The sequence below is a fragment of the Muscardinus avellanarius genome (assembly GCF_963383645.1).
Source record: "Muscardinus avellanarius genome assembly, chromosome: 12".
Taxonomy (NCBI): Eukaryota; Metazoa; Chordata; class Mammalia; order Rodentia; family Gliridae; genus Muscardinus; species Muscardinus avellanarius.
The window spans coordinates 81,661,511-81,682,113 of NC_137798.1; the positions used below are offsets into that span (position 1 = coordinate 81,661,511).

The window sequence follows — 20,603 nt, forward strand, 5'->3', positions numbered from 1 at the left end:
AATATAAAAAAGAGGACTGGGGGTGCAGCTCAGACACAGAATGGCCCTGGGTTCAATTCCCAGTACCACACACACAAAAAGAATAATACTTTATAATGAATGGCCTCTAAAGCAAAAGTGAAACAGAAAAAAGAAACTCTTTTAAAATAATGTATTTTATTTTAAGCCGGGTGTGGTGGCGCACACTTGTAATCCCAGCATTTGGGAGGCTGAGACTGGAGGATCGCGGTTCGCAGACAGCCTCAGCTAATTAGTGAGGCCCTTCACAACTCAGTGAGACCCTGTTTCAAAATAAAGAATAAAAAATTGGGCAGGGGGTGTAGCTCAGAGGTCAAATGCCTCTGGGTTCCATCCCCAGACCCACAAAAAAATAAAAATAAATAATGTATTTTATATTTGCCAATTTTTTTTGTGTGTGGTACTGGGGATGAAACTCAGAGGCATTCCACCTTCATGCTATACCCTCAACCCTACTGTTTCAGCTTCCTAAGTACTGGGATTACAGGTGTGCACCACCACGCCCCGCTACCTGCCAATTTTTTAATGTGAGTTTTCTTTTCATGTTGCCAGAGCGTGGTTTTAGACATTCTGATCATGCTACAGATTCAAGCTGAGTGTGTATTTTGCATTTTCTCTACAAAGAGAATTAAAAACCAGGTTTTTTCCAAAGCATTTGAATATCAGGTCAGAGTTCTTTAGAACAGGTCTCACAGGACTTCCCCTTCAAGAAACAGGCTGCAGAGAGATAATTAGCGTGATTCCAGTGCAGAGGAACCAAAAGCAGGCTCTGTGGTTAGACACAAGAGGCTTAAACAAAACAAATTGGCTGATTTTATGTTTCAACAAAATCCAGTGACCACGTGGCCCATTTTCTCCTCAGCTCTTCAGAGCAGGACAAGCTCCTGGGTGGTCATTCAGATTGCATAGCTTGGAGTGTCCTGTACGGACAGAATGATGACACAACCAATCAACTATCTTAATATTGTAAAAGTATAACCATTATATGAAGAAAGTATCCATAGGTAAACAAATTTCTAACAGTCTGACATAAAAATCACAAAAGCAAACTAACATAAAGGCTCTTTGGCATATTCTTCCACCTTTCTGCACCATTCAATGCGGTAGCCACCAAATTATAAATCCTACTCAATTTCACTTGAAAGAGCCACAGATATGGACATAACTACACTGCTCTTAGTCCTACATTAGAAGTAGGAACAAGCTTGCCTGACCCATTTCCAGTCCTCAACTTCTAAATCAGTTAATAACCCTTGGGGTCTTGTACATCAAACTAAGTTCTGGCTGATTTTAGGATCATAACACACTTTGCCCTTTGTTTTCCCTAAAGCTTTCTAGACTTAAAAAAATAATAATAATCTGCTCTTCCGTGATGCAAGGTGTATGCCTCAGAGAGTTTCAAGATACAAAAAAGTATTTCTCTCCCCTCTTGGGAAATGAAGAACCCAGGTGTCCCAAATTAAAAAAAAAACTATTTAAAACAATTACAGTTCATAAAACAATAAGAACATCGTGACTACTGCAGAGCTTAGTCTATAGAACATAAGACCTTTTCTTCCTTTTTGCCAAAACCTCAGCTAACAAAAGACCTTCCTCAAAGAACGCTTTTAGAAAGAAGTTATGGTTATTCCAAATAATGATGAATTTTTGCTTTAGAGGAAAAAGGTACATTGAAAAAAACCAAAACCCTTAGTTAAATAAGTGAATCTCCAATTTTTTATTGCTGTCCCTCCCCCACCCCAGGTGATAAAAACCTCTTTCAATTTCATTCCTATTTAAGCTAAATACAATATTGCCACGCGACCTTGAAAACCCTAGGTAAACTCCAACCAGGGATTTCTCAAAAGTAGCACTGACATCTGGAGCCAGATTCTAACTGCAGCGACTACCCTGTATGCTGCAGGATGTTGAGCAACGTCCCCTGCCTACGCTCTCCAGATGTAGTATCTGCCCCAGATGTGACAACCAACAATCTTCCCAGACACTGCCAGATGTCCCCGAGCGTTGTAAAATTGCTTCTGTTTGAGAACGACTGCTCTACCCATGGGTTATCTCAGCCCCAATTCCCCACGTCCATGAATGCTTCTTCAAATCTTTGTGTGGACACCTTTCACCATCCTTTCAAGCCAATTTTCACAGACCTCTAAGATTCAACATCAGGGCTCTAGGAGAAAAACAGGCAAGATAGTTTCCATCCCCACCTTCACAGACATTTCTTGAGGGATAAGTACATGAAGAACTAGAATAAAAGACATCCAATTATATCATATTTTGAATTGTTTATTTTTTTGTGATACTGGGGGGGGGTGGAACCCAGGGGCTTTTTTTACCTCTGGGCTACACCCCCAGCCCTATTTTTACAATTTATTTGGAGCTGGGCATGGTGGCCCACACTTATAATCCCAGCGCTTGGGAGGCTGAGACAGGAGGATTGTACAGGTTCGAAGCCAGCCTCAGCTACTTAGTGACTCTCAGCAACTTAGGGAGACCCTGCCTCCAATTAAAAATATTTATAACAAAAAAAAAAAAGAGGACTGGGAGTATAGCCCAGAGGTAGAAAAGCCCCTGGGTTCTGACCCCAATACCACAAAAAAATAAAAAAATAATAATTTATTTGGAAACAGTATCTCACAAGCATGCACCCGGCTTATTTTTTATTTCTCTTTATTTTTTTCTTTCTTTTTTTTTTTTTTTTTTTTTGGCGGTATTGGGGATGGAACCCAGAGGCATTCTACCTCCAAGCTCCACCCCTAGCCCTATTTTTTATTCTTTATTTTGAAACAAGATCTCACTGAGTTGCTAAGGGCCTAAGTAGCTGAGGCTGTCTTTGAACAGTGATCCTCCCATCTCAGCCTCCCAAAATGCTGGGATCACAAGCATGCACCACCACACCTGGTTTGAATTGTTTATTTTTTCAACTATGAAATTCTCATCTCACCAAAATGAAAATTCCTTGATAGCAATAATTATGGTTTTTCCTAGAGTACCAATATTTGATTAATGGACAATTAAAAGAAACAACTGTAAATTTCATCAGACCAAGGTGGCAATTTCATACACACAGTAAAAACACCAAACGCTACCTTGAACAAGTAAAATTACCCTCGCTCAGCTAAACTTCTATACAATGGGAAGAAAATGACTATTATATATAATTAAATCAAATAAACAGGTAATCCTTTTCTCACATTCTGGCACACCTTAAGCTTTCAATATATGCAAGCTGTCATTCGTGTGTGTGGGTGTGGGTGTTACTGGGGATGGAACCCAGGGGCATTCTACCTCTGAGCTACACCCCCAGCACTATTTTTATTCTTTATTTTGAAACAGAGTCTCACTGAACTTGCAAAGGGCCTTACTAAGTAGTAGCAGGGGCTGTCTTCGAACCACGATCCATCTGTCTCAGCCTCCCCAATGCAGGGATTACAAGCGTGCGCCACCACGCCCGGCTTCATTCCCATTATTTTACTACAAATTCTACCGCAAGAGGAAGAGCGTACCCTGGACTACAATGACAAATCCCTGCATCACATAAACAAAAATCAACTGTCGCTCTGCTTTCTAAGGACATGCAAACGTAAAATAATTAAAAGCATTTCTACCCGTGTTCTGAAAGAGTGAAAACAAAAGGAATCAATTATAAGTTAGGGGGAGGGGAAGGAACACACTCAAGATAAATCCACTATTATCTAGGCTATTCTTGGAGTATTTGAGGCTTTAGGTTCAATCCTCAACACTGAAAGAAATTAAAAATCAAAAAACTAAAATGCTTGGCTATGTTTGTCATAAACACTAGGACTTAAAGAACTTAAAACATATATAATTTGTAAGTATTGGCACACATGGGACAGGTATTTATGAGACATTTGTCTTTCATAAGTGCTTATTTGCTTAATCTTTTAGAAATTATGCATATAGCCTGTGTGGTAGTATCTTTTTCAACATGGTGGCTTTTCTACTTGTATCCTTAATCTCTCCCATCTCATAGTTACTTCACTCAAACACACACCGCAGTCCATTGTGGTGGCACGCACCTGCAATCTCAGAATTTGGTTGGCTGAGACAGGAGGATAAGAACTTAAAGGCCAGCCTTAACACTTGTTTCCAAGTACTTGGCAAGGTGAGACAGAAAGATTGCAGATTTGAGAACAGCCTCAGCAACATAACAAGATACTCAGCAACCTCATGAGACCCTGTTTCAAAATAAATAAAATTGGGCTGAGACTAGAGCTTGGAGGTAGAATGCCCCTGGGTTCCATTTCCAGTACCACCATGAAAAAAAAAAAAGAAATTATACTTATAATTTTTTTTGTAGTGCTAGGAATCAAACCAAGGGCTTCATATATGGTAGACAAGTGCTCTACCACTGAGTTAAGCCACTAGGCCTATTTAGAATTCCTATCACCATAATATTAAAATATGCCATTAATTTTTCATTTAATACAAAGCACAAAAAGTTCAAAATTTTAAAAAGGCAAATATTGTTGGATGCCTTAAATAAGAATGTAAAGTCATGGGAAAGAGTTGGTGTGTGTTGATGTGTGTGTGTGTGTGTGTGTGTACCTGGGATTAAACCCAGGGGCCTTCTACTCAAAGCTACACCCCCAGCCCTTTTTATTTTTTTATTTTCAAACAGGGTCTTCTTAAATTGCTGAGATCTGCCTAAATTCCTGAGGCTGGCCTTTAAGTTCTTATCCTCCTGTCTCAACCAACCAAATTCTGAGATTGCAGGTGCGTGCCACCACAATGGACTGCGGTGTGTGTTTGAGTGAAGTAACTATGAGATGGGAGAGATTAGGGATACAATTAGAAAAGCCGCCATGTTGAAAAAGATACATCCAGAGCTGGGCATAGTGCCACATGCTTGTAATCCCAGCATTTGGGAGGCTGAGAACGGTGGATTGGGGTTCACCATCAGTATCAGCTACTTAGCGAGGGCCTTCTTAACTCAGTGAGACCCTGTTTCAAAAAATAAAAATAAAAAGACTAAAAAATAGGGCTGGGGGTGTTACTTGAAGAAACAATGCCCCTGGGCATCCCCAGTACCTGAGAGGGGGGGGGAGAAGGGGGGGAGGGAGAGAGGGAGGGAGGGAGGGAGGGAGGGAGAGAGAGAGAGAGAGAGAGAGAGAGATATCCAGGAACACTTCCTCTGGTAGCACTGGGAGTTGCCTGAGCATAAACAGACCGTATTCTCATAATGGATAATAGAGTATTGTAGAAACCCCGGAGTGGTGGCGAAGGCTTGTAATCCCAGCGCTGGGGAGGCTGAGACAGGAGGATCGCATGGGTTCAAAGCCAACCTCAGCTACTTAGTGAGGCTCTCAGCAACTTAGTGAGACCTTGTTTCCAAATAAAGTATAAAAATAGGCCTGGGAGTATAGCCCAGAGGTAGAGGCCCCTGAGTTCCACCCTCAGTACCACCAAAAAATAAAATAGAGTATTGTGGGTACTGTGGGCTTCACAGCAAGTACCTTAGACACAGAGTCTCATCTAATCCTCTCAACAATCCTAGGAGGCAGGTCCTCGCAGTACCCACATCATACAGAAAGGAAACTTTGACAGTGATTTGCCCAAGATCACTTAGGTCAAGTGCGTAGTCATAACAACCCAGCCTACACAGTTGTGCCTCGGCTGCTCTACTTTATGGTGCCTACTTTAATTTGAGGCCTGGGAAATTATTTGCTACTCAGTGAGCCCAGTTCTTTTCACTTTACCCTTTTGTATGTCAATTAGCAACCTTTTAGTTGCATCCTGTGTGGTGATCTCGCAGGCTGAAAGGGAAAGGTAAAAGCGAGATAGAAGGTTCCTTTCGTCTTTGCACGCTGAAGTGATCCACACGGAAAAACTTGTTTGGGTAGAAATGACACTGTCCTGCACACGCAGAGTAAGAGTCTTGGAGGATGAGGGAGGTCGTCCAAATCCCTACTGCGGCCCTTTGCTTTGACTCCTGTTGTCATTTAAGACCTTCCTCTTTCCCGTCTGCTTTCATCTCTCCCTCTCGGGGAGATGGAGGGGATGGCGGAGAGGTGAGGGGGCCTATGAGGAGCGAGGCTAGGGCAAAGCGGGGTTCTGCCCAGAGGAAGGGGCCGCTGCCAGCCCGGGTGGGTGCAGGCGCGCGTGGCAAGGCTGGGGCAGGGGGCGCGCGTCGGGGTCGGGATCCAGAAGCAGGGGACCGCGAGGTGAGGGCGGCAGGGGCGACTGCCTAGGTGTGGTCGGCCAGCGGAGGTGCGAGTGTGGCCGAAAACTGAAGAGGCGCCAGGGGCTGAACCGCCCCGTCTCTACGGTCAGGGCTGAGCTGAAAAAGGAAGCGGGACAGGAACCAGGGCTTTTCGAAACGGGGTAGAAAATAACGTCGAGCGCACCCAAGACCCGGTGACAGCGGCGGCGGGGGCCGATCGCGCCCCAGGGGCTACCGAGGCGGGTCCGCTCCGCCGGGGACTCGCGGCAGAGCGCGGGCGGCAAGGGTTCGCGCCCAGGTGCGGGCCCCGAGGCCGGGCGGCACCCACCCGCCAGCACCCCGGCATTGCGTACCTGCCGCTGCCGCCTGGCTGCCCTCCACCGCCGGGCCGTCCCCGACGCCGCCCGCCGACCCTGGGCCGGCCGCGGGGCTCCAGAAACCCGGACCCTCCGCCGCCTGCCGGAGCGACATCTGCAGCCCGCGCCCCGAGAATCTCCGCCGCCGGCGGCTCGGGAAACAGCCGAAAGCCGAGCGGAGCCCGAGGAGAGCCGAGCGGAGCCCAGAGAGAGTCGAGCGGAGCCCGAGGAGAGCCGAGCGGAGCCCAGAGAGAGTCGAGCGGAGCCCGAGGAGAGCCGAGCGGAGCCCAGAGAGAGTCGAGCGGAGCCCGAGGAGAGCCGAGCGGAGCCCGAGGAGAGCCGAGCGGAGCCCAGAGAGAGTCGAGCGGAGCCCGAAGAGAGCCGAGCGGAGCCCAGAGAGAGTCGAGCGGAGCCCGAGGAGAGCCAAGCGGAGTCCAGAGAGCCGAGCTGAGCCCAGAGAGAGCCGAGCGAGCGGCCGAGGAGAGCCGAGAGGAGCCCAGAGAGCCGGGCGGAACCCAGAGAGAGCCGAGCGAGGGGCCGAGGAGAGCCGAGCGGAGCCCGAGGAGAGCCGGGCGGAGCCCAGAGAGCCGAGCGGAGCCCGAGGAGAGCCGAGCGGAGCCCAGAGAGAGTCGAGCGGAGCCCGAGGAGAGCCGAGCGGAGCCCAGAGAGAGTCGAGCGGAGCCCGAGGAGAGCCGAGCGGAGCCCAGAGAGAGTCGAGCGGAGCCCGAAGAGAGCCGAGCGGAGCCCAGAGAGAGTCGAGCGGAGCCCGAGGAGAGCCAAGCGGAGTCCAGAGAGCCGAGCTGAGCCCAGAGAGAGCCGAGCGAGCGGCCGAGGAGAGCCGAGAGGAGCCCAGAGAGCCGGGCGGAACCCAGAGAGAGCCGAGCGAGCGGCCGAGGAGAGCCGAGGGAAGCCCGAGGAGAGCCGGGCGGAGCCCAGAGAGCCGAGCGGAGCCCGAGGAGAGCCGAGCGGAGCCCGGGGCCGGAAGCCGCGGCTCGGCGGACTCGAGAGGAGCTAGTCGGCGCCCCGAGGTTGCCGATGCCGACACCTGCAGGGTGAGTGCGCGCGTTAGGTCTCCGATGTCTAAAGTCAGGGATTGGTAGAATCAACAAAATCTGTGGAAGATTCAGGAAGACAGTGCCGGAAATCGTAGTATCCATAGAGACGCTGTCGGAAGTTGAGGTTGCTAGGAGGCCCTGGGCGCATCCGCTGAGCTACGTAATGGCTGCTGTTCCAGAAGATTATGATTCCGGGCCCGATGAAGGTGAGAAGCCAGAGCTTGAGCGACATGAACTGCCTGAATTTGGCATATTGACTGAAGATGCCAAACCAGACACCACGGCAGAGGTAAGCCCGGAGCTACCCTCAGAGAATGACCTACAGCCACCGACAATGGAGACTGAGGAAAAGTACTTCAAAGAGGGGGAGCCCGAGAGTTTCAAACCAACCGGGGAGTCGGAGGAAGAAATTCCCGAGGAAACCGAAATAGATCTGTCCAGCCAGACAGGACCAGGGAGCCCTCGAATGCTGAAGTCGGAGACAGCGGGAGAAATGAGAGGAGAGTTTTACAAGGACTTGGAAGACCTAATGGATGAAAAGCGTGAGGAAACAGACCTAGGGTCATCAGAGGAGGCTAAACCATATGTTACAGAGGATGTACTCACAGAGTCAGCTAGGGAAACAGATATAGAGCTACCAACAGAAAACAAGTCTGAGATTCCAGGAGCCAAAATCAGTGAGACCAGAGCAGAGTTACTAGAAATGACTGAACAGGAGGCTCCAGAGGAATCACTAAGAAAGCAATATGAAGAAACAGGTCTACTTCCTCCAGAGCAGACCAGACTAGATTTTTCAAGTGAGAAACCAAGAAAATCTGTTGAAAAGATAGATCTAAAACCAGAAAAAATGACCAAACCAGAGATTCCAGAAGAGACCCAAAGAGAGTCAATTAAAGGGCAAAGGACAGAGCCACCTGAGCAGAATAAACAAGAGTTTCCAGACCAGATACCAAAAGAGTCAACTGAGGAAGCAGATCTGGACCCTCCAGAAGAAACTAAAGAGGTTCCAGAGAAGATGCAAAGAAAGTCAACTGAGGATATAGGGGCAGAACCATCTGAGCAGATTAAGCCAGAGTTTCCAGACCAGACACCAAGAAAGTCAAGTGAGGAGAAAGTTCCAGAACCAATGGAAGAGATAAAATCAGAGTTTCCTGAGGAAGAACCAAGAAAGCTAACTGATGATGAAACAAATTTAGAGCCATCAGAAAAGATCGCATCAGAATTTCCAAAGGAGACAAGAAGAGAGTCAAATGAGGAAAAGATATCAGAGACACCAGAAAAGGCAGGTCTCATACTACCACAAGAGATCAACCCATATGTCCAAGAGGAGACACAAAGAAAGCCAATTAAAGAGAAAGTTCTAGAGCCACTAGGGGATAATGAACCAACAGATCAAAAGGACAAGCAGAGGAAATCAAGCAAGGACGTAGGATTGGCACTACCGGAGAAGTCCAAATCAGAGGAAACACCAGGAGAATTGACTGTGGAGAAAGGTATAGAGCTGACAGAGCAGGCTAAGTCAGAGTATCCAAAGAAGGAATCCAGAAAATCAACTGAGGAAACAGGTCAAGTGTCGCCACAGATGACCCAGCCCGAAGTTCAAGAGAAGACACAAACAGAGCCAACTGATGAGAAAAATTTAGAGTTTCCAGATGAGTCCAAACCAAAAGAGACACACACAGAATTTTCTGATGAAGACAGGACAGACTCAATCAAATCTATGTATTCTGTAGACAGGGATGAGCTAGCACACCCCAAATACCAAACAGAAAGAAAAACTTATGATTTTAGAAAAGACTATTCATATGGATCTGTCACACATAGTAACACAGAATCATTTACTACAGATTATGAGTTTTCTCAATCTCAAAACCTACGTCAGTTTAAAGGTATCAGTGGAGAATACGAAAACATAAATCTCTTACAGTCTCAGAAAGACAAAAGAAAGTCTTCTGATAAAAAAAAAAATACAGGTTTTTTCCAAGAAGATGAAGAATGCCAATCCCAAGAAAGCATTGAACTACAATTTGAGTTTCTTAAATGGAGCCCAGAGAAAGTTGCAGAATGGATTTGTCAGCTAGGTTTTCCTCAATACAAGGTATAGAAAAATAACACTTTTGAAAATCACATGCTGTCATCATAGCTCCTATTTTCCTCTACCATAACCTGAGCTCTTCTTCACTAGGAGTACAAGACCTAGTGAGGGAGGTAACTTGGGTTGTATGTGTGCATATATATGTTCTGGGAATCAAATCAGGGCCTTGCACATGCTAAGCACACACTGTAACATGGTTATACCCCACTCCAGCCTGTAACTTTGATTTTAATTTTTGCCTTGCCACTGATATATATTTGTATTTTGGGAGAAGAAGGGATGGTAACATTTATTTTTAAAAAGCCATTACAGTGATGTGTATCTATAGTTCTAGCACTTGGGAGTGTGAGGCAGGGAGATCATTTAAGTCCAGGTGTTCAAGGTCAGCTTGGACAACACAGCAAGATCCTAGCTCTAAAACAAACAAGCCAGGCCAGGTGTGGTGGTGCATGCTTGTAATCCAAATACTAGGGAGGCTGAGACAGGAGGACCTTAGGTTCAAAACCAGCCTCAGCAGCTTAGCAAGGCTGTCAGCAACTTAGACCCTGTTTCCAAGTAAAAAAAAATTAAATAGGGCTGGGGTGTAGCTTGAAGGTAGAATGCCCCTGGGTTCAATCCCCACCACCACCACACAATAAATAAATAAATAAATAAATAAATAAATAAATAAATAAAGCGGGATGCAGTGGTGCACACCTGTAATTCCTGTGAGTTGGGAGGCTGCTAGAGAATCACATGTTTGAGCCCAGTCTTGGCAACAGGTTAGTGAGATACTATCTCAATATAAAAGAGCTGGGGATATAGCTTAGAGATAGAGTGCCCCAAGGTTCAATCCCCAGTACAACAACAACATTAATAATAATTCTTGAATTTTTCTGTTTATCCCGATGATTCTCTTGATACTACCTGTATGTATAAGTGTAAGTGAGAAATGAACCCAGGAATATTCTTCCTTTGAGCTATACACCCATCCCTTTTTATTTACATTTTTATTTTATTTATACCTGTAATTGTCTAGTTTCAGCCTTCCAAGTACTGGGATTACAGATGTGCCAATCATGCTGGCTTACACTATCTGTTTAATAAAGCTATTTTAGGTTAATTGGCTAACTTACATTAATTCTCATGTCATAATGATACATATGACATTGTTAGGGTAGGCTCTTAGAATTAAGAGTAGAAGTTCAAGGTAAGAGATTTACCACTAAAACAACTTGGCAAAGTACCCAAGAATCTACCTTGGACAAAGACTATTTTAAAATATAGTTTCCTATGAAAATATACCTATAAAAATTTCTTTATCTTTATTCAAGAGAATCATTGGGATAAACAAAAATTCAAGACTTATTTTTAATGTTGTTGTACTGGGGATTGAACCTAGGGGCACTCTATCTCTAAGCTATATCCCCAGCTCTATTTTTATATTGAAACAATATCTCACTAACCTTGTTGCCAAGACTGGGCTCAAACTTGCGATTCTCCAGCAACTTTCTCTGGGCTTCATTTAAGAAACTCAAATTGTAGTTCAATGCTTTCTTGGGATTGGGACTCTTCATCTTTCTCTTGGAAAAAAAAAAAAAACTGTATTTTTTTTCATCAGAAGACTTTCTTTTGTCTGTCTGAGACTCTAAGAGATTTATGTTTTCGTATTCTCCACTGATAACCTTTAAACTGACTTAGGTTTTGAGAGCTACACTCCCAGCTCCATTTTTTTTTTTTTTAAACTGGGAATGGAACCCAGGGGCATTCTACCTCTGACCTACACCCCCCAGCCCTATTTTCTTATTCTTTATTTTGAAACAGGGTCTCACTGAGTTGCAAAAGGCCTAAGTAACTGAGCCACGATCTTCTCTCAGACTTCCAAATGCTGGGATTACAAGCATGTGCCACCATGCCCAGCCGCCAACTATGATTTTTTTTTTTTTTTTTTTTTTTTTTGGTGGTACTGGGGTTCCTGGAAGCCCTTCTACCTCTGGGCTATACTTCCAGACCTATTTTATATTTTTATTTGGAAACAGGGTCTCTTAAGCCAGCGAGGCTGGCTCCGAACCAGTGTGATCCTCCTGTCTCCGCCTCCCAAGCGCGGGGATTACAAGTGTGCTCCACCACGCCTGGCCCAACTATGATTTTAAGCTACGACAAACAACAAAAGATCTAAAACCTTGTGTATCTTCTAAACTTAAAAATGTAATTGAGAAAATCAGGCATGGTGGCGCACACTTGTAATCCCAGCATTTGGGAGGCTGAGACAGGAGAATTGAGGTTCAAGGATAGCCTCAGCTACTTAGTGAGGCCCTTGGCAATTCAGTGAGACCCTGTTTCAAAATAAAGAATAAAGGCCGGGCGTGGTGGCGCACGCTTGTAATCCCCGCGTTTGGGAGGTGGAGAAAGGAGGATCGTGCAGGTTTGAAGCCAGCTGCACTGGTTTAAGAGACCCTGTTTCCAAATAAAAATAAGAAAATAGGTCTGGGAGTGTAGCCCAGAGGTAGAAGGGCTTCCAGGAACCCTAGTACCACGAGAGAGAGAGAGAGAGAGAGAATGAATTAGGGCTTGGGGTAGAGCTTGGATGTAGAATGCCTTAAGGTTCCAACCCCAGTACCACACACACACACACACACACACACACACAAATGTAATTGAGACCAACTACTCCGGAGGCCAAGAGAGGGCTGCAAGTTTGATGTCATCCTGGGCAATTTAGAGAGACCCTGTTTCAAAATTAAATTAAAAAGCTAAGAATGTAGTTTAGTGGTGAAGCACTTGCCTAGCAGGCCTGAGGCCCTGAGTTAATCTCCAAAACTACACACACACACACACACACACACACACACACACACACAGAGGCACACTAAAGTAACACACATGAAGCAACATTGGTTGCAACATACAAAAAAGTTAAGAAGCAGTAATGAAATTTTGTCAAGAGTTTAGATGGAAAATATATGGTATTAGGTTATGGAATAAATTTAAATTTTTTTCTCAGTATAGAGCTGGAGACAAACATGATTTCTTTTCATCCTTCCTCTTCTTTTCCCTCCTTCCAACTGAAGTATCATCATCATCATCATCACTGTGGTACTGGGGAATGAGCCCAGGGGCATTCTACCTCTGAGCTGCATCTTTATTTTTATTTTTTATATTTTTATTTTTGTGGTACTGGAGATTGAACCCAGGAGTCTTTTATCTCGGAGCTATACCACCAGCCCTATTTTTAATTTATTATTTGCTGAGACTGGCTATGAACCTGTGATTCTCCTGTCTCAGCTTCCCAAGTCCTGGGATTACAGACGTCTACCACCATGCCTGGCTTTATTCTTATTTTAAGACAGGGTTTCACAAAGTTGCAGAGGATCTTGCTCAGTTGTTGAGGTTGGCCGTAAACTTGTGATCCACCTCTCAGCCTCCTACTGCTGGGGTTACAGGAGTGCGCCATCACACCCGGCTCAACTGCAGTATTTTTTAAGTGATGTTCTTGTGCTGACAGGAGTGTTTTACCAAAAACTTCATCAGTGGCCGAAAACTCATCCATGTAAACTGCTCAAACCTCCCTCAGATGGGGATAACAGATTTTGAGGACATGAAGGTGAGTTGTGTATGAAGTTCTCCTATGGAGCACTGTAACAGTGTTACTATGTCAGACCAACTTCCTTTCCTCCCAGCCCTATTTCCATCCCTACTGTCATCACACTCCCAGTCCTTCAGGCTCACAGTGATTGCTCCCTCCCTCTGGCCCCCCCACTTCCATCCTTACAAAGATCTCAGGGAGTGCCAGTCCCTCTTGTGGCACTTGTGAGTCTGGTTTTCTCCATTCCCACTCTTCAGACCTTTATGCCTCATACTTAGAACACTGTATAGTCGGGCGTGGTAGCGCACGCTTGTAATCCCCGCGCTTGGGAGGCTGAGACAGGAGGATCGCACAGGTTCAAAGCCAGCCTCAGCTACTGAGTGAGGCTCTCAGCAACTTAGTGAGACCCTGTTTCCAAATAAAATATAAAATAGGTCTGGGAGTATATAGCCAGGAGGTAGAAAAAAAGCCTCTGGTTTCCACCCCCAGTACCACAAAAAAAAAAAAGAACACCGTATAGCCGCCTGCTTTTAGCTTCTCTTTGTGGGCCCTTTGGATTCAAAGGTTTTGCTTTTAAGGCTCTCAATTTCCAAGTACTTGTATACTATTCGGAAACCTTCTTGGGATTCCCTCTGCTTATAAGATTGTCACAACCTCTTAATAAAAGATTCAGGACCCTCCACAAGTTTTCCCCAGACACTGTTCTTTCCCATACCACTCCTCTACACAAATTTTTTGCTGCTACCCACCAGGTCTAACTCACAGCCTCACAAACCTGTCTGGTGCAGGCCTCTTCTGTGTTTGCCCAGATTCCCTCACCCTGTAGTACTAACATGATCTTAATCATCCTTCAGGACCAATGCTTCATTCTTATCTCCCCAAGAGGTCCTTACCAACCTTATACCACAGCAACCCCTCTTCCCATGCTCTCAAAACACTTTTATCTCGACAGGTGTGGTGGTGCACACTTGTAATCCCTGCATTTGGGAGGCTGAGACAGGAGCATTGTGGTTCACTGCCAGCGTCAGCTACTTAGTGAGGCCCTTTGCAACTCAGTGAGACCTGTTTCAAAATAAAGAAAAAAAAAAATAGGGCTGGGGGTATAGCTCCCAGGTAGAATGCCCCTAGGTTCCATCCCCAGTACTGCAAAACAAAACAAAACAAAAGAAAAATTTTATCTCTCTGATACTCATGTAGCATATGTATTTTGCCTGCTCTGCTGCCTAACTTTGAAACAAGTTACATTAACCTCTCAGCCTCATCTCTCCAGCACCAACAGCCCATTATCACTCTTCTTTGCTTAAAAGTATGTTTCATTGTAATATTTTACAATTTGCAGAGCATCACATACAAAGCCCATTTGTAACTTTTCCTCTAGCATCCCCACCCCAACTTAACAGGGCTCACAGTATACCCATTCTCATACATGCTCTACCTGATTGGTTCCCAAGGTGTCTTCAGAATCAGGTGAGAGTTTTTGTTGTTGTTGTTCTTGTTCTGGTACTGGGGATTAAACCCAGGGCCATTCTACCTCCAAGCTACACCACCAACCCTGTTTTATTTTTTATTTTAAAACTGGGTCCTACTAAGATGCTGAGGCTGGCTGTGAACCTGCAGTCCTGTCTCAGCCTCTCAAGTATTGGTATTTTACAGTTGTAAGGCGCCACACCTGGCTGGGCCAATTCATTTTGTTCCCTTAACATTCTAATTGCAAAAATACAGTATCAGCTGGGCAGGTATGGTGATGCACTTGCAATTCCAGTACTTAGGAGACTGAGACTGGAGGATTTAGAGATTCACAGACAGTGGATAAATAAATAAATAAAATAAATAAAAGTAACAGGTTATCAGCATTTTAAGATATGGTACTTGATAGCTCTTGTGGGAAATTTTGCCTCCAAATCCGAAGCTGGAAAGTCATTGGAATAACATTGAAAAAGAATCATAGTAGCCAGGCATGGTGGTGCACGCTTGTAATCCCAGCATTTGGGAGGCTGAGACTGGAGGATTGCGGGTCGTGGACAGCTTCAGCTACTTAGTGAGGCCCTTTGCAACTTAGTGAGACCCTCTTTCAAAATAAAAGAATAAAAAATTGGGCAGGAGGTGTAGCTCGGAGGTCAAATGCCTCTGGGTTCCATCCCCAGACCTGCAGGAAAAAAAAAAAAAAGAATCATAGTATAAAGCTTTTTAGATTTTCAGTATGTGAATTAAATATGTGTACAAAGTGAAATGACTGTGAACTGATCCTTAATACAACCAATGAAATCTCAATGATGAAAAGGTAAATAAATAACAAAATAAGAAATAAGCTGGGCGTGGTGGCACATACTTGTAATTCCAGTACTTAGGAGGCTGAGGCAGGAGGATTGTAGGATTGAGTACATCCTCAGCAACTTAGGCCCTCTACAGCTTAGTGAGACCCTATTTAAAAATAAAAAGTACAGTAAGGCTGGGGTGTAGCTCAAAGGTAGAATGTCCCCAGATTCAATCCCCAGTACTACAAAAGAAAAACATTTTTTAAATGAATCCATCCATGACTATCTGATCCAAGAGTCTAGAATCATCTTTAATAAATGATATTTTTAAAGGAGAATTTTTTACCCCACTTAGATATAAAACAACAATGCACCAATAAAAAAAAAAATTTAGCCAGGCGTGGTGGTGCACACTTGTAATCTCAGCATTTGGGAGCCTGAGACAGGAGGATTGCAGTTTGCAGACAGCCTCAGCTACTTAGTGAGGCCTTTCGCATCTCAGACACTGTTTCAAAATCTGGAGGTAGAATGCTCCTGGGTTCCATCCCCAGTAACAGACACACACACACACAAAAAAAACTTTTTTTTTTTTTTTTTGGTGGTACTGGGGTTCCTGGAAACCCTTCTACCTCCGGGCTATGCTCCAGACCTATTTTATACTTTTTTAAAATTTGGAAACAGGGTCTCTTAAGCCAAAGAGAGAGACTGGCTTCGAACTAGCGCGATCCTCCTGTGTCCGCCTCCCAAGCGTGGGAATTAACAAGCATGCGCCACCATGCCTAGCAAAAAAAAGACTCTTTTTTTTTTTTTTTTTTTTTTTTAAGTGTAAGTTACATGATATTTAAGAACCTGGCTTTGGTCAGGCCTAGCCAGTAAGCTTATGAATGTTACTTTAGTATTTTATTTTCTCATTGAACTAATTTAAGGGGATAGTATTCAAGAGGCCTAGGAAAGCCAGGCATGTTCACTTGTAATCCTAGTACTTGGGAGGCTGAGACAGGGGGATCACAGGTTCGTGGCCAGCCTTAGCTACTTAGTAAGGCTCTCCACAACTTAGTGTTTTAAAATAAAGAATAAAATATAAGGCTAGGGAGTTTATCTAGGAGGTAGAATGGCACTGGTTTCAAAAAAAAAGAGGCTTAGAAAACTATGTAAAACTGATTTAGTTGTATTTTCACATTAGTCTCATTTAAAATATTTGCATTTCAGGTAATTTCTTGGCATACACGGAAGCTGCTGGGCATTGAAGAGCCGTTATTCAGTCGCAGCATCAGTCTTCCCTATAGGGACAACATGGGCCTATTTTTAGAGCGAAAAGGTCATACTGGGGTAAAGTCCGATTCCTTGACCTTCTCTGAATTTGTTAAAGAAGCGGGGTTACAGGATTATGCTCTACAAATAACTGCACCTGGAGAGAATGAGGCTGTGTATTGCACTGAACAGTAGAGGAGAGGCATTTCATTTAGCTTGAGAGATCAAGCTAAATTACTTGGGAGAAGAGGCATGATCTTTTTTGGTTTTTCTTTTTCCTTAAGGATAAGAGAACTGCTGGCTCTGTTCCTAGTTCTTCACTGATTCACACACTTTCTCTTTGTGTTTCAGTGTAGCCAAAGGGCTACATTGAAATAAAGGGGCTACATTTTATTTTTTAAAATAAAGATAGCAATTTTTATCTTCCTCGGTGATTGTAAGAACTCTTAATAAATTTTAATAATATACCTAACAGTAGGAACATGTTGGGGAAATAAAAATAAATATACAATCTCTGGATCAGATATCTTCTCTGCGCGCTCGCGCACACACACACACACACACACACATTTTAATTTTGAATAAGCATTAAACTGTGATACACATCAAGGGCAAGCTTCTAAAGAGATTAAAAACACAGCTGGGTGTGGTGGTGCACGCTTGTAATCCCCACGCTTGGGAGGCTGAGACAGGAGGATTGCACAGGTTCGAAGCCAGCCTCAGCTACTTAGGCTCTCAGCAACTTAGTGAGACCCTGTTTCCAAATAAAAATATAACATAGGTCTGGGAGTATAGCCTGGAGGTAGAAAGCCTCTGGGTTCCACTCCAGTACCACCAAAAAAAAAAAAAGAAGACAAAGAAATCTCACCCTTCAGGATAAGCAGGCAGATACAATCTATTATATACATATTATCTGTATACAAAACAAAACAAGACTTCTCATATCCTGATAACAAATAAGTTATTTCTTGGAACCAAACTCCTGGGCTAACCTCTCCCAGAGGAGACAGGGCATCATCTGCCTCAGTGTTCATGTTTCATAAAGATGGTTCCAAGGCCCTAAAGGGACTGTCCTGGCATATAAAACTGGCAAGAGGCTTATTCACCTCTCAAAAAGATTTATATAGCTGGGCATGTTGGCACATGCTTGTAATACCAGCACTTGGGTGGCTAAGATAGGAGGATTGCAGGTTCAAAGCCAACCTCAGAAACTTAGCAAGGCCCTCCACAACTTAGACCCTGTTTCAATGTGGTGGAGCACACTTGTAATCCCCGCGCTTGGAAGACAGAGACAGAAGGATCACGCAGGTTCATAGACAGCCTTGCTGGCTTAGGAGACTCTGTTTCCAAATAAAAGTATAAATAATAGGTCTGGGAGTGTAGCCCGGAGGTATAAGGGTTTCCAGGAACCCCAATACCACCAAAACCAAAACAAAACAAAAAATTAGGCTGAGGATGTAGCTCAGAGGTAGAATGCCCCTGGGTTCAATCCTCAATGCCACAAAAATTAAAAAAAAAAAAGGATTTACATGTATCTTCTAAACAAAGGCTTTGCATTTATGTTTTCTAAAGGAAATGTCTTAAGAAAAAGGAGGGAAGAGATTAGCTTTCCCTTTAGACATCAAAGAAAAACTTTTAAAGATTTTTTTAGATTTATGTATATTCTTTTTTTTTGTGTGTGTGTAGTACTGAAGGTGGAACCCAGAGGCTTTTCTACCTCCGGACTATACTCCCAGACCTATTTTATACTTTATTTGGAAACAGGGTCTCACTAAGTTGCTGAGAGCCTCACTCAGTAGCTGAGGCTGGCTCGAACCTGTGCGATCCTCCTGTCTCAGCCTCCCAAGCGCGGGGATTACAAGCGTGCGCCACCACAGCTGGCAGATTTATGTATATTCTTAGAACAACATGACTTAAGAAGTACCACCGACTATGAAATAGTGCTTAGGGTTAACTTTCAAGGCTCTATTACTTGGGATTTTCCATATACTTATAAAATGAAATTCAAGCTTGAGTCTGGACTTCACAAAAGAAATTATTAAGCCAGGCATAGTGGTACAGCCCTATAATTCCAGAATTTGAGAGGCTGAGACAGAAGTATTGCAGGTCCATAGCTGGCCTCAGCAACTTAGCAAGGCCTTCAACAACTTAGTAAGTCCTTATTTCTTTTTAATTTTTTTTATTTATTTTTTGTGGTACTGGGGGTTAAAGCCAGGAGCATTCTACTTTCAAGCTACACCCCAGCCCTATTTTATTCTTTCTTTCTTTATTTTTTTTTTTACTTCTTTATTTATTTTGTGGTACTAGAGATGGAACCCAGGGGCTTTCTACCTCTCGGCTATACTCCCAGACTATTTTTTTATATTTTATTTGGAAACAGGTTTTCAATAAGTTGTTGAGAGTCTCACTAAGTAGCTGAGGCTGTCTTCAAACCTGTGTGATCCTCCTGTCTCAGTCTCCCAAGTACTGGGATTACAAGCATGGACCACCACACTTGGCTTATTTTATTTTTTTATTTTGAAACAGAGTCTAAGTTGCAGAGGGACTCACAAGTTGTTGAGGCTGGCCATGAACTTGGAAAGGAAGAAAACAAGCAGAAAGATAAATTATTAAATGTGCCTTGTTGTTTGAATGACTTCAGTTCTTCTTTATATAGTTTTAACTGCTTTTTCTCTCTCTCTTTTTTTTTTTTTTTTTTTTTTGTACTCAGGATATTGAACTCAGAGGCATTCTACCTCCCAGCTACACCTCCAGTCCCAGTCCTTTTTTGTCTTTTGTTTTGGAAACAGGATCTTACTAGGTTGCTGAGAGTCTTACTACATTACTGAGATTGTCCTAGAACCTGCAATCTTTGGATCCTGGCCTCCAAAGTACTGAGATTACAGGTGTGGGCCACACCCCGTTCTGGTCTCACTTCTTAATCCTAAAAACCACTATAGGGCTAATGTCCAGAAGGGCAATGATGTACTTTGTCCAGTTTCCTATATGGGCAGTAAAAGGAATATTTATTTTTTTGTATTGAGAGGAAGAATAGTGGCTCATTAATATTTATACCAAGTATTAATATTTAATATGACACTAAACATATTGAAGTTTATTAGAAACTATTCTAGCACCATACCATTGTATTTGCTTGGCTGACGATTATGTAAAAATATGTGGTTATTAGAAGACCCTGATGCCATCAATGTGTAATGAATGATTTTGTTTAAAAGGCACTCTAGAAGCCGGGCGTGGTGTCACACGCTTGTTAATCCCAGCATTTGGGAGGCTGAGACTGGAGGATCACGGTTCACAGGCAGCCTTAGCTAATTAGTGAGGCCCTTCGCAACTCAGTGGGACCCTGTTTCAAAATAAAGAATAAAAAATTGGGCAGGGGGTGTAGCTCGGAGGTCAAATGCCTCTGGGTTCCATCCCAGACCCACAAAAATAAATAAATAAATAAATAAATAAATAAATAAATAAATAAGTAAATAAATAAATAAATGGCACTCTAGGCAAGATGTGGAGGTACATACCTTTAATCCCAGCTACTCCAAAGACTGAGGCAGGAGGATCACAAGTTTGAGATGAATCTGGACAATTTAGCAAGACTCTATCTCAAAAATAAAACAAAAAGTAAAAATAAAGAACTTGGGCAAGGTGGTGCACACTTGTAATCCCAGCATTCGGGAAGCTGAGACAGAAGAGTCCAAGTTCACGAACAGCCTCAGCTACTTAGTGAGGCCCTTTGGAACTCAGTGAGACCCTGCTTCAAAATAAAGATTAAACAAATAGGGCTGGGGGTGTAGCTCAAGGTAGAATGCTCCTGGGTTCCATCCCCAGTACCG

At 43.8% G+C, this 20,603-nt stretch overlaps 2 protein-coding genes across 3 annotated transcripts in view; one reads left to right on the forward strand and one right to left on the reverse strand.

The window, feature by feature from the left end:
- Positions 1–6,667, reverse strand: part of TMED8 (transmembrane p24 trafficking protein family member 8) — a gene marked incomplete at both ends in the record, with an annotated part of 34,732 nt that extends 28,065 nt beyond the window's left edge. For both annotated transcript variants that reach the window (XM_080706778.1, XM_080706777.1), the window contains one exon: positions 6,550–6,667. In XM_080706778.1, coding sequence (XP_080562904.1) covers positions 6,550–6,667 — 118 coding nt within the window. The remainder of the gene's footprint in view (positions 1–6,549) is intronic.
- Positions 6,668–7,770: 1,103 nt separating this feature from the next.
- SAMD15 (sterile alpha motif domain containing 15) lies at positions 7,771–16,968 on the forward strand (the record flags this gene model as incomplete). Its single annotated transcript, XM_080707183.1, has 4 exons — positions 7,771–9,496; positions 9,581–9,705; positions 13,187–13,285; positions 16,732–16,968. 4 exons carry the CDS (start codon positions 7,771–7,773, stop codon positions 16,966–16,968), a joined length of 2,187 nt encoding a protein of 728 aa, XP_080563309.1.
- Between the last annotated feature and the right edge of the window lie 3,635 nt (positions 16,969–20,603).